We start from the raw sequence: 12,594 nt of genomic DNA on the forward strand, positions 1-12,594 counted from the left end.
CGATACCGGAAGTGGGTGGAGTAACCGGCAAGCGCTTCCGGCGGCTAGCGGCAATTGAGTTGCAGGTGAGCGGGCGGCGGGTTCCCGTCCGCGTCCCGCCGACGGGCGACTGGACGCCCCTCGCCCCACCACGGCTGTGCAGTGCAGCCTTGCCTGAGCTCAAAATGAACTATATGCCCGGCACCGCCAGCCTCATCGAGGACATCGACAGTGAGTACCTCTCCCCGGGGGAAGCCTGCTGTGGGACCCTTTCTCGAGTGGGGTCCTCTGGAGCTTGGAGAGGGAGCCCTGGGCCCCGGCGGGGTGGCCTGTCTTCACAGCCTCGGGGCCCACCCCTAACCTGCCTCCCTCTGTCCCTGGAGTGCTGACCACCCCCCAAGCTGTGGAACTCCTGCCGAGGGGTGCAGCATCCGACGTGCGAACTGTGAAGTGGTCCAGGCGACTTCCCTCGTGTGCCCTGCCTTTCACTGTAGTATTTCCAAGTTATATTTGACGGTGGATGGATGAGAGTGCTTACGGGAGGACCCACCCAAACCCCCCCAAAAATCTTAAGACAACAGCAGTTGAATTTAATTAGCAGTCAACGCGGGCCTTCTGTTGTGAAACCACTTGCAATCTGGTTTCTCTCTGAGGGTCCTTAGCACTTTCAGATTAAAGCTGTAGAGACAGGTGTCGGACGTAATAACTGACTTTGCAAGAAAGGTTAACTCACTTCAAACCTAACTTTTGTCTCTTCGACAGTTTTGCTTTTCCTGAAAATGGGTCAGTCCTGTACAAACCACGAGGAGACAGTTTTATCTTTTAAGGATAATTTTTATTTTTTCGTCTATGCATGTCTTGCCTGCATGTACATGCACCACCATGTGTGTGCCTGATAGCCACGAAGTCAGATGTAGTTTGGGTGCTGGGAACCAAACTCGTCCTCTGAAAGAGCAACAAGTGCCTTTCCTGGAACTCACTCTGTAGACCAGGCTGGCCTTGAACTCACAGAGATCCTCCTGGCTCTGCCTCCCGAGTGCTGGGATTAAAGGCGTGCCCCACCACCGCCCGGCGCCTCTAGCCTCACTTTAAATTACCCGCCACTCCCAAATTCTTTTCTTGGTATGATTCCTCAACTGTATGATTCCTCAAACGTCGGTTTGTTTTTTTGTTTGTTTTGGTTTTTTGAGACAGGATTTCTCAGTGTAACAACCCTGGCTATCCTGGACCTCTCTTTGTAGACCAGGCTGGCTTCCAACTCACAGAAATCCACCTGCCTCTGCCTCCCAAGTGCTGGGATTAAAGGTGTGCACAACCACTGTCCGGCTTTTCAAACAGCATTTCTAAAATAAAAAAAAAATAAAAAAAACAGCATTAAAAAAAAAAAGTGTGTGAGCATGTATGTCTGTGCACTGTGTGCTTGCCTGGTGCTGGGAAGACCAGAAGACATAGCATCCCTTGGAACTAGAGTTACAGACCGTTGTGAGCCACTATGTGGGTGCTGGGAATGGAACCTGGGTCCTCTGGAAGAGCAGCCAGTGCTCTTAAGTGCTGAGCCATCGCTCCAGCCCATTAGCAGCATTTTTAAATCATTTTAATCCTGTGACTTTCAAACGCCAAATGATTTATACAGCTTCAAACAAGTAAAAGTTTAAAAAAAATTAATTTACTGTGAGCTTGCAAATTAGCATCTAAGATTGCATTCTCAGTTATCAGTGAGTTTTATTTATTATGTATACAATGTTCTGTCTGCGTGTTTGCCTGCAGGCCAGAAGAGGGCATTAGATCTCACTATAGGTGGTTGTGAGCCACAATGTGGTTGCTGGGAATTGAACTCAGGACCTCTTGAAGAACAGTCAATGCTCTTAACCGCTGAGCCATCTCTCCAGTCCCAAGTGATCTTTTTTTTTTTTTTCAAGCCAAATTATTTTGCTGTCCAATGGAAAAGTATAGACCCGCCCAAATATATTGGACTTTAGGCTCATATATCTGTATTTCTATATATTTATAGATATATTTCTGTGTGTAGATAAATATAGAAATATCAGTATATATTTATAGATGTATATATAGATGTATAAATATATTTTATATATTGTATATTACATATATTTATAAATATTTATATAGATTTATATGTATTATAGCTACATACACATATATACACATACACACACACCACTTTATAAGCCTATCTGTGAAGTGTAATGGAATATTCTTTTAGTGGGGCCTTTGTTTATATATAGATATACACATACACACCCCACCATATAAGCCTATCTGAAGTGTAATGGAATATTCTTTTAGTGGAGCCTTTTACGTTCACCTTTCTTTATATGTCTGAATTACCTGAAGCCTCTAACAGCAAATCCTGCCATTTACTAAAATTGCTTGTGTTTTCAAGCCTTCCCATAATTCTCTGTGGATCCCAGGCCTTCTCCATTACTGAAAAATTTCAAACCATTTATCTACCCCTCACTCCCCTATGACAGCACACACACTGTTCTCTCCCGATCCTGGGTTTTTTGTTTTGAGACTGGGTCTCTACATAGTACTGGAACTCACCTGCCTCTGCCTCTCGAGCGCTCTAATTTAGGGTGTGTGCCACCATGCCTGGCTCAGCTATGTTTTTATCTGTCTGGCTCCGATATTTGTTTAGTTATGTGTCACCATCAGGCTTGTGTCCCTTTATGCATATCTTGGCTCATTGAAGCTTTGACTCTTCTGGCCACCTTTGCTGTCAGAAGCTTCGGTTTTTGTTCATTTGATTTTTATTTGGTTTGATTTCATCTTTGAGGCAGGCCCCTTCAGTCACAGCATTCCTTCTGTCTTAGTCTCTAAAATTCTGGGATTACAGACATGGGCCACCATGCCTGGCTTGAAGCTATAGTGTTTTTAAGGATTTATTTAGCAGAGTGGTGGTGGCTCACGCCTTTAATCCCAGCACTCGGGAGGCAGAGCCAGGCAGATCTCTGAGTTCGAGGACAGCCTGGTCTACAGAGCGAGATCCAGGACAGGCTGCAAAACTACACGGAGAAACCCTGTCTCGAAAAAGCAAGACTTGTTGTAGATGTAACCGTCTTGTTAAATAAGAAACACAGAGCCAATGCAGAGATGAAAGTCCAAGAGGTCAGAGTAATAGCTAAGCACTAAAAACCTTACCCTTCACTGCCGCTGCTGTCCTTCCCTCCACCAGAGACCTCCTTCCTGTGTCTCTGTCTTTTTATAGACTTTCTGTTCTGCCTTCTCATTGGTTGTAAACCCAACCACATGACCTCCTCGTCACTGCCCATCTATACAGACCTCCAGGTCTTCTATGGTTGGTATTGAGATTAAAGGCGTGTGTCTCCATGCTGGCAGTATCCTTGAACACACAGAAATCGCCTGGCTCTGCCTCCCAAGTGCTGGGATTAAAAGCTTGTGCCACCATGCCCAGTGAGCATTGGTGTCTTGTGGATACTGTTCTCCTGTACTCTGACACAGGCAGGAACGCCCAACAGGGTTTGGTCTTCCTGTTTAGAAGTGCGGCCTTTGTTGCTCTATTGTCAGAGACAGGATTCCCAGCTTTGTGGTCCTGAGAAGTCTATTTGCCTTTCCCATTTCCTCCCTTTTGGGCCTAAGATCGCCTCTTTCTTTCTTTCTTTTGGTTTTTCGAGACAGGGTTTCTCTGTGTAGCTTTGGACCTTTCCTGGAACTCACTCTGTAGACCAGGCTGGCCTTGAACTCACAGAGATCCACCTGCCTCTGCCTCCCAGTGCTGGGATTAAAGGCGTGTGCCACCACCGCCCAGCTTCTGCTATGGCTTGCTATTAGCTCTGACCCCCAAGGCAACTTTATTTATTAACATACAAATAAAATCACATTTCAATACAAATAAAATATCACCATAACTTGTTTTTGTCCTACAATAAATTTAGATTCATAAGATTGATGACTTTCAGACCTCAAAATAGTTTAGACCAGTGGTTCTCAACCTTCTAAGGCTTCAACCCTTTAATACGATTCCTCATGTTGTGGTGACCCCCCCAACCATAAAATTATTTTTGTTACTACTAACTGCAATTATGCTACTGTTATAGGTTGTACTGCAAATATCTGATATGTGACCCCCACAAAAAGGCCATTCAACTCCAGGGGGTCAAGACCCACAAGTTGAGTACCCCTGGTTTAGAGAAATGGGTCAGTGATTATGTGCATACTTCTCTTTCGGAGGGCCAGAGTAATTGCTGGCACCCACATCAGCAGTTCATTGAGCGCTGCCCATAACTCCAGTGCCAAGAGTCTGATGCTGCCTCCTGGGCTCTGCAAGCATGTACACAGACACAAACGCAACACATACATTGTGTTTAAAGCTTTTAACTGAATTCCTGCTCTAGGTCACCATCAAGTCTTACCTGTCTGAGGCGTTTTAGATTTATTTTGGAGGCTTTGCTTCTTGACTGTACACAGCCACTCTGAAGCATTGTTTTCACTTCAGATTTCCTTAATTGAAAGCAAAACGTGAAGCGGGGCGGTGGTGGTGGTGGTGGTGGTGGTGGTGGTGGTGGTGGTGGTGGTGGTGGTGGTGGTGGTGGTGCACACCTTTAATCCCAGCACTCGGGAGGCAGAGGAGGTGCATCTCGAGGCCAGCCTGGTCTACAGAGTGAGATCCAGGACATCCAGGGCTGCTACACAGAGAAACCCTGTCTTAAAAAATCAAAAACGGAGGGAGGAAAATGTGAGGAAGACTAGTTGAAATAATTCTAGGAGTGAGGTCATAGAAACCTAGCCGATGATGAAGGTAAATAAACTTCTGCAATTCCAGCACTTAGATGAAGGCAGGTCATCCTTAGCTGTATAGTAAATTTGAGCCCAACTAGGTTATGTAAAATCCTCTCAGAAAAATAAAAACTGTCTAGACTAAGTTTCTCTGTGTAAGATGGAGAAATTGTATGACACTAAGAGGGTTAAATGTGACTTCAGAGCCTGGAGCCAGCTGCCCTTCCTGGCTGCCCAGTGTCCTTCTCTAACTCTGCAGTACTATTCTGAGTCCTTCCAATACTGACATCATCTAAATCCCAGGCTGCCATAGTTTTCCACACACATGTTTTACAATGAACTCCACCTTAAATACATTAGAAGAGGGTCTGGTACAGCTTAAAACAGCTACAAACTGAATGTTTATTGTTACCATGTACACTCACTGAAACGGATAGCTTTTATTTAAAGATCTTTTCTCCTTTCCCCAGAAAAGCACTTGGTCCTACTTCGAGATGGAAGGACACTTATAGGTTTTTTAAGAAGCATTGATCAGTTTGGTATGTATTGTTGTGATCTTACTCTTTAATCCCATTGAATTTTTTTGGCGTTACTTCACATTCAGATTTACTTATTTCTAACTTTTCCCATGTGTCAGCAAAATGGAACTGTTTGGGGTGAGTAAATTGTTTTCAAATTATGGTTAGGTGTTTTAAAAGCTTGTATATTTACAAGTGTGTATTCTGAAACTGATTCTCACTAGTGATTTTATTTTCCCCATTAGAGGGAGCCAAATGATAGAAATAAAGTTAGTCTTCAAATCATTTCCTGGAGGCCGTCCCTCCCTGTCAATAGAGTAGAAGCCATTTCCTGAAACTTTTCTTGAGGGAGGGGGAACAATAAACGGAATAGTTTCCATATAGAAATAAACCAGATTTAGGGGGCGGTCTTCGTTTTGCAATCTGCATTTTCTGAAGTAAGATTTATGTTTCCCTTTGGTATAAAAAGCTTCTCAGTCATACTGAATGTTTGTAGGTCATCTGCTAGGTTGCTGGATTTGAGTGTAAGGATAAACACAGCTGAAACACCAGAATTTACAAGGTATGAACAGCCAGCCATATGCCTATAGTCTCAAATACTTGTTAGGCTGAGGCAAAAGGATCCTGTTGGAAACAGATCAAGAACCATCTCATACCAAAACAATACCAACATCAATTTCTGTTTTACTTCAAGTGAGACGAGTAGTACCAATTGAAAGAAGAAAAATAATTCCTACAGGTTAGTGTTCTAAATCTTAAGTTAGATTCATCAAAGTGCTTTGAAGGGGTGATTTTTTTAAGTATTTATTGTGTATAGTGTTCTGCCTGCATGTATGCCTACATGCCACAAGAGGGCACCAGATCTCATTATAGATGGTTGGGAGCCACCATGTGGTTGCTGGGAATTGAACTCAAGACGTCTGGAAGAGTAGCCAGTGCTCTTAACCTCTGAGCCATGGCTCCAGCCCTGAAAAGATTCTTGCTGTGTCATAGTCCATAAAAATTACATTGGGTTGCATGAATTATAAGAACCAAACAACAAATTAAACCTCAGTGAAGTTACATACACATATTCTCACAGCGTACATATATTCACACAGCAAAGGAAAACTCCTTCCAAAAGAACAGAGCTGTAATCTTGGCAGTTGTCTAGGTTCAAGTTTCCAGATTTCCGTTTGTTTATATTTTATAGGGACCATGCTGATACTAGCAGTTAAATAATACCAAAGTAACTTATTCCTACCATCATTCATTCATTAGCCCAACATAATGGGAAATACTCTTTCCTTATTTGAATGCCTCCTAAAAGTGAACGTATGCTGGCTCCTGCCTGCAATTGCAGCATGTATAAGAGGTTGAGGCAGGAGAATCATCACAAAATCTGGGACAGCCTGGATTACATCATGATTTCCAGACCAGGTGAGGCTGGAGTGAGACCCTACCCCACACACTCCCACCCCACCCCCCCCCCCCCACAAAAACCCAACCGAAAATGCCAAATTCTCCTAATGGTTTGTTATAATCAGTGAAATTAAAAAATAACTAAATAATTGAATCTGTTTCTTCTCTATGTGCTTGTAGCTAACTTAGTCCTGCATCAGACTGTGGAGCGCATTCATGTGGGCAAAAAGTACGGTGATATTCCTCGAGGGATTTTTGTGGTCAGAGGAGAAAATGTGGTCCTGCTAGGAGAAATAGTAAGTGAAAACTGCTAAGCTGCTATGGATCTGGGCCCTGATGCTAGCTGCCTTCTCCCCGACTGCAGCAAGCTTCTCACAAGAACCCACTAGTCAGGGAAGCTGTAGTTACCACAGCAACGCTGCCAAGGGTAATTAACATCATTCCATTGCCTTTTTGCATTTTAAAGATTTGCTCTCACTAGCAAAATAGCGTGGCTTATCTGATAGAAAACAATATTGCTGGTGCTCGCTTCGGTAGCCCATATACTAAGATTGGAATAATACAAAGATTAGCGTGGCCTCTGTGCAAGCATGGCACACAGATCCGTTAAGTGTTCCATGTTTGTTCATCTGGAAAGAAAGAAACAATATTGCTGGGTGTGGTGACTCCTGTCTATAATCCCAGCAGTTGGGAAGCGATGGTAGGTGGATCTCCTCTAGTTTGAAGCTAAGCGTGTGTTCCAGGCCAGCCAGGGCTCAAATGTAATACCCTCTTCAAAAGAATAAAACAAGAACGAATACGTTGATCCTTATGTGGTTTTTAAATAATCTCTGATAGCAAAAAGTTACAGAACTTGTTATATGTCCTGATTTATAAAGGTATAATTTAGAGCTGGGAGTATTTCACAATGGTAAAATCTTGCTTAGCACAGAAAACAAGATTTACTTGTTGGAATATTTTAATCATTTAAATACTTGGTTAGGAGCTGGAGAGATGGCTCAGTGATTAAGAGCACGTACTATTCTCACTGAGGGCCTCAGTTTGGTTCCTAGCTCACAACCGTCTATAACTCAAGCTCCAGTGGATCGCAGGACACCTGTGTTCATATGCACATACCATAGATAACGTAATTTAAAAAATAATGAAATTAAATGGTTGGTTGCACTTAATTTTTCGTGTCATGAAGTTAATCAGCAGCATTTGAGGAAAGTGTTGTAGATATTTTTAAAAAGGAAAACAACAGGTGTAGGGAAAGCCACTGTGAGGTTTCAGAGTGGAACTCAGGACTAGGGAGGAGGAGGAGGAGGAGGAGGAACCTGAGTATTTGTGCCAGAAAGAGCAGCCAGTGAAATGTTAAATTACATCTGAAGTATTACTGCTTGCTCTGTATATGTGTGTGTATGCACATCAGAAGATGATTGTGTGTGTGTGTGTGTGTGTGTGTGTGTATAGACATATATGTTTGAAGTATTCAGATTTTCTTTTAAGTACTCTATTTAAGCCTTGGATCCTATTGTGTTTGCTAGGAAAATCAAGTCCCTGTGAGACTGGTTGACATTTGGAGTGGGGTGGGGGCTGGGGCTCGGAAGTGCTGTGCTCTGGTAGTGTGTATAGTGCCACGAAAGAAGAGGGGGAAGAGAGGGAAGAGAGGAAGACGTTAAAGAATGAAAACAACCAGTTTGCCAGAAACATCCTGCATTTGATGTGTTCTCACTTGGTTTTTAGAGTCTCTCAGTGGTCAGCAATGTCCTTATTTAGTGTTCAGAAGTCTTTTGAGTAGAGCAGTTTCGTGTGTAGTTATTTTTCTTTTAACACTCTTTCAAGAAAATGAGAAAATTCTGTTGGGGATAGTTTGATGGAGAGGCCCTCCTGTTGGAAACCGCCTAACCCACTTGTGAGTGAGTCTGAGGTCAGCATGAGACCGTCCCAACATCCTGGGCTGGGGAGATGGCTCACAGGGGAAATGTTTGCCACACAAGCGTGAGGGCACCTACGTAAAAGCCAGGCATGGTGGGGCAAAGCTGTCACTCCAGCACTGACAGGGAGCTCAGAGGCCAGCCAGTCTAGCTGAAACCAAGAGTTCCAGGTTCCTTGAGAGACTATCTCAAAAAATCAGGGAGTGATAAAGCACCAACGTGAGCCTCTGGCCTTCACATGTACATAGACATACGTCTGCTTCCCAAGCACTGCTGTGAAATGTATTAATACCTCATCATTTTAAAATATTTTTTTTGTGGTGGGGCTAGAAAGATGGCTCAGCAGTGAAGAGCACTTGCTGCTCCTGCGGAGAACTGGGTTCAGTTCCCAGCACCACATGGTGACTTGCAACCACTTGTAACTTAACTTCCAAGGACTCGGATGCCTTCTGTGGGCACTAGGCATGCACATAGTGCACATACATACATAGGTGTAAAGCATTCGTAACATTTTTTAGCCTTTTTAAAAAAATGGTTATGTATGGCCTTTAATCCCAGCTCTCAGGAGGCAGAGCCAGGCAGATCTCTGTGATTTCAGGGCCAGCCTGGTCTACAGAGGGAGATCCAGGACAGGCACCAAAACTACACCGAGAAACCCTGTCTCAAAAAACCAAATAAAAAGATTTATGTAAGTCAGCAGTCAGTCTGAAGAAATCACGTATAAAGCCCAAGAGAACTCATAAGCAGCATATCTTTAGAGAAGCATTGCATTGCTGAAGACGTCTCTGATGGTACCCCATGGTGGCACATGCCTGTGATATCAGAAGTGTGGAGACTGAAGCAGAAGATTTCAAGTTTATGGCCAGTCTGCACAAGACCTTATTCCAAAAAGAAAACAAAGTGCCTGGATTCTGCTTGATGATGAAGGATCCCAGTTCTAAGAAAGTTTTCTTTAAGAGACTATCCCATCATGGTCATTATTAGTAGTTCCGTGGGTGAAATACCGTGAAAAACCCCGGAAAGCAGAGCTAAGAACTTTGTCTTTTCTTCACTCCATGGTTACGAGGGAAGGGGTTAGGTGATCCTATGTAGTTTTTAGTAGATAACCTTTGACCCAGGTAACTTATGCAACTTGTGTGGCTTCTAACCTCCCTCTGATATCACAACAGCTGAGCTCTGAGACCTTGGAGGCATGTGTCAGTTATTATCCAGACTGAAACATCTGCAGATTTTTTCTGGTTGGTGTCTTTCCAAACCACCTCATCAAAAGTCATAAAAGGGACTGGAAAGATGGCTATCAATAATTGAGTGCTTACTGCTCTCCTAGCTCTTCTGGAGAACCTGAGTTCAGTTCCCAGCACCTATATACGGTAGCTCATACCTGACTAACTCCAGCTCCAGAAGGTATGACACCCTTGTCTGGTCTCTGCCCACACCCCTCGATAGTCACAAATTAAAAAAAAAAAGTCACAGAGGGTAAGCAGCACATCTGTAACCCCAGCATTCACTAGAGGAGATCAATGAGTAGAGGCCAGCCTGGACTATATAGTGAGTTCTAGGACAGACACTTTTTGCTGTATAACGAAGATCCTGTCTGGGAAGAGTTGGGGGGAGAGGGCAGAAATATATTGCTACTTTATCTATGTAGGCTTTCCATGTTACAGATAATACCTATACATTTTAAGAATGATAAAATCTGTGTTTAGTGAGACTCGTTTATAGTTCTGCATTACAAAATTGGTTATTAAATGTTTATGACAAATATTAAGTATATTATGCTGTGTTAAATGAAAATAAAATTGACAGTCACTATTTGCGTTATGGGTTTGTTCTTGTTTTAAATCCTGTATACACCTGGTCTGATGACGTAGCTAAGCAGTAGAGGGCTTGCCAGCATACACGGCTCTGGTTGATCCCCGGCACCATGGAACAAAATGGCTCCTAGGCCAGTGAGATGGCTCAGTGGTTTAAAGCACTGTGCAAGCCTGACAATCCGAGTTCAGTTCCCAGACGCCAATGAGTGTGGGAGGAGAGGACCGACTCCACAGCTGTCCTTAGACCCTCCGTCCCACATGCACTGAGACCCACACACAGTTTAAAGACGCAGTTCCAAACAACAAACAGACTCAGTGCCTCTGATCACAGATAGATTGACGGGCCTACACCTGAAAATTGATAACATTCAACAAGTATTGGTGTTCCATACTAGAATCATGAATAATTTTTAAAGTTTCAGATTGTCTGCTAATATCATACATTTCCTACAGTGTGTATGTATTTTTGAAGTAAGGAAAGGGAAGTAATATTTTTATTAAAATTTATCTGGGCATGGTGGTTCACGCCTTTAATCCCAGCACTCGGGAGATACAGGCAGGTTGAGCTCTGAGTTCAAGGCCAGCCTGGTCTACAGAGAGTTCCAGGACAGCCGGGGCTGCACAGAGAAACTCTGTCTCAAAAAACCAAAAGAAAAAAGAAAAAAGAAAAGAAAAAAGGAAGAAAAATGTAAAATACAAGACTTATCTGTAGCTTTTGTGACCTGAATACTTTTTTGGATCCTGTATAGTTAAGATACCTTTCTGTAAACAGCCTTAGAGATGTGTGAGTGCAGGTGCACACTTATAAGTGTGCATGGAGGACTCAGAGGATAACTTTGGGTATCAGTGCTCATCTTGCACCTTGTTTGAGACAGGGTCTCTTTCCACTGTGTACCCCAGTTGAACTGGCCCTCAGTTTCCAGAGATGCTCCTGTCTGTCCTCCTATCTCGCCGCAGGAGCACTGGGATCATAGGTGTGCTGCGGTGTCCAGCTCCATGTGGGCTGTAGGGCGTCAAACTCGGTCTCCACGAGTGTACAGTCAGCGCTTTCCCCTCTGAGTTACCGCCTAAGCTGAGGTTTTGTGTGGAGGAAAAGCTGTTCGTTCACTTGTAGTACAAAGTTCCCCCTGACTAACATGGGTCTTTACCGGAACCTCTGCTGTGCACGCTGATACCGCCCCCTGTGTGCACACTCTAAGTGGGATATGTTGTGTACTGTCACCGCTTGTCTCTGTCTGTAGAAGGGTATCTCAGCCTTAGCACAGCTAGGAAGAGCCGCCCAAGCGCCATACGGGATCTGTTGGTAAGATTTTCTGTTCTGGACTTCATGGGAAGTTGTTCAAACCTGCCTGTTTTGCAGGACTTGGAAAAGGAGAGCGACACGCCCCTGCAGCAGGTGTCTATTGAAGAGATTCTAGAGGAACAGCGGGTAGAACAGCAGACCAGACTGGAGGCAGAGAAGCTGAAGGTTCAGGCCCTTAAAGACCGGGGCCTCTCCATCCCTCGAGCCGACACTCTGGATGAGTACTGAGGCCTTTGCTCTAGAGAGCAAGGGCTGTCACCTGGTCACCTCACACATTGACCAAAGACTGTCTAGTGAAAGGTGGCCTTATTCTTTCACATAGGCCCCCGTGAAGATATCATGCAATTTTGTTTTTGTTTTTAACAAAATCACTGTATGTTTTGTTTTGCTTTTCTGTTTCAAACAGTCTTGTTATATAGCTCTGGCTAACCTGAATCTCACTATGTAGACCAGGCTGACCTCTAACTTGTGGGATTACAGGCGTGTTCCACCAGGCCCAGCTTTATTGTTTAAAGAAACAGTGACATGACCCACCCTCACACAAGTCACTGTGGAGCCAAGAATCACGTCTTTATATTGCTTTTCTTATCTCAGAGTTTACATTTCTTTTTAAAAGATATTTCTTCATTTACTTGTAAATAAAGAATGAATCCCATAATGTCATATTATTTCACAAAATGGAGTTACTGCTGGTGGAAAGAGAAAATTCACCACTGCAGAAGGGGTGGTGTTCGGATGCTCGGATCCCCTGCCATCACAATCCACGTGGCTGTCTGCTCGTCAAGACATGGATCTTGGGTCCCCGTCCCCGTTTTCATGTTTGTAAATCTGACCAAGTTTTAAGATTGAGAAGGGAGTTTTCAAGGAACCAGTTACAACAGAAGCCTCTTGTTTAAGAAACTTGA

The 12,594-nt window shown here is 43.7% G+C and overlaps 1 protein-coding gene and 1 non-coding gene across 2 annotated transcripts; both read left to right on the top strand.

The window, feature by feature from the left end:
- The first annotated feature begins 102 nt into the window (after positions 1-102).
- Positions 103-12,352, top strand: Lsm1 (LSM1 homolog, mRNA degradation associated). The gene is made up of 4 exons (XM_052751902.1): positions 103-210; positions 5,208-5,276; positions 6,837-6,952; positions 11,747-12,352. Exons 1-4 carry the CDS (start codon positions 165-167, stop codon positions 11,915-11,917), a joined length of 402 nt encoding a protein of 133 aa, XP_052607862.1. The 5' UTR covers positions 103-164; the 3' UTR covers positions 11,918-12,352.
- Positions 7,178-7,281, top strand: LOC128119521 (U6 spliceosomal RNA). The gene has a single exon (XR_008221553.1). It is a non-coding gene; the product is annotated as a U6 spliceosomal RNA (small nuclear RNA).
- Positions 12,353-12,594: the final 242 nt, after the last annotated feature.

This window comes from Peromyscus californicus, unplaced genomic scaffold, assembly GCF_007827085.1.
Source record: "Peromyscus californicus insignis strain IS unplaced genomic scaffold, ASM782708v3 Scaffold_23__1_contigs__length_62951481, whole genome shotgun sequence".
In the NCBI taxonomy this organism is placed as follows: domain Eukaryota; kingdom Metazoa; phylum Chordata; class Mammalia; order Rodentia; family Cricetidae; genus Peromyscus; species Peromyscus californicus.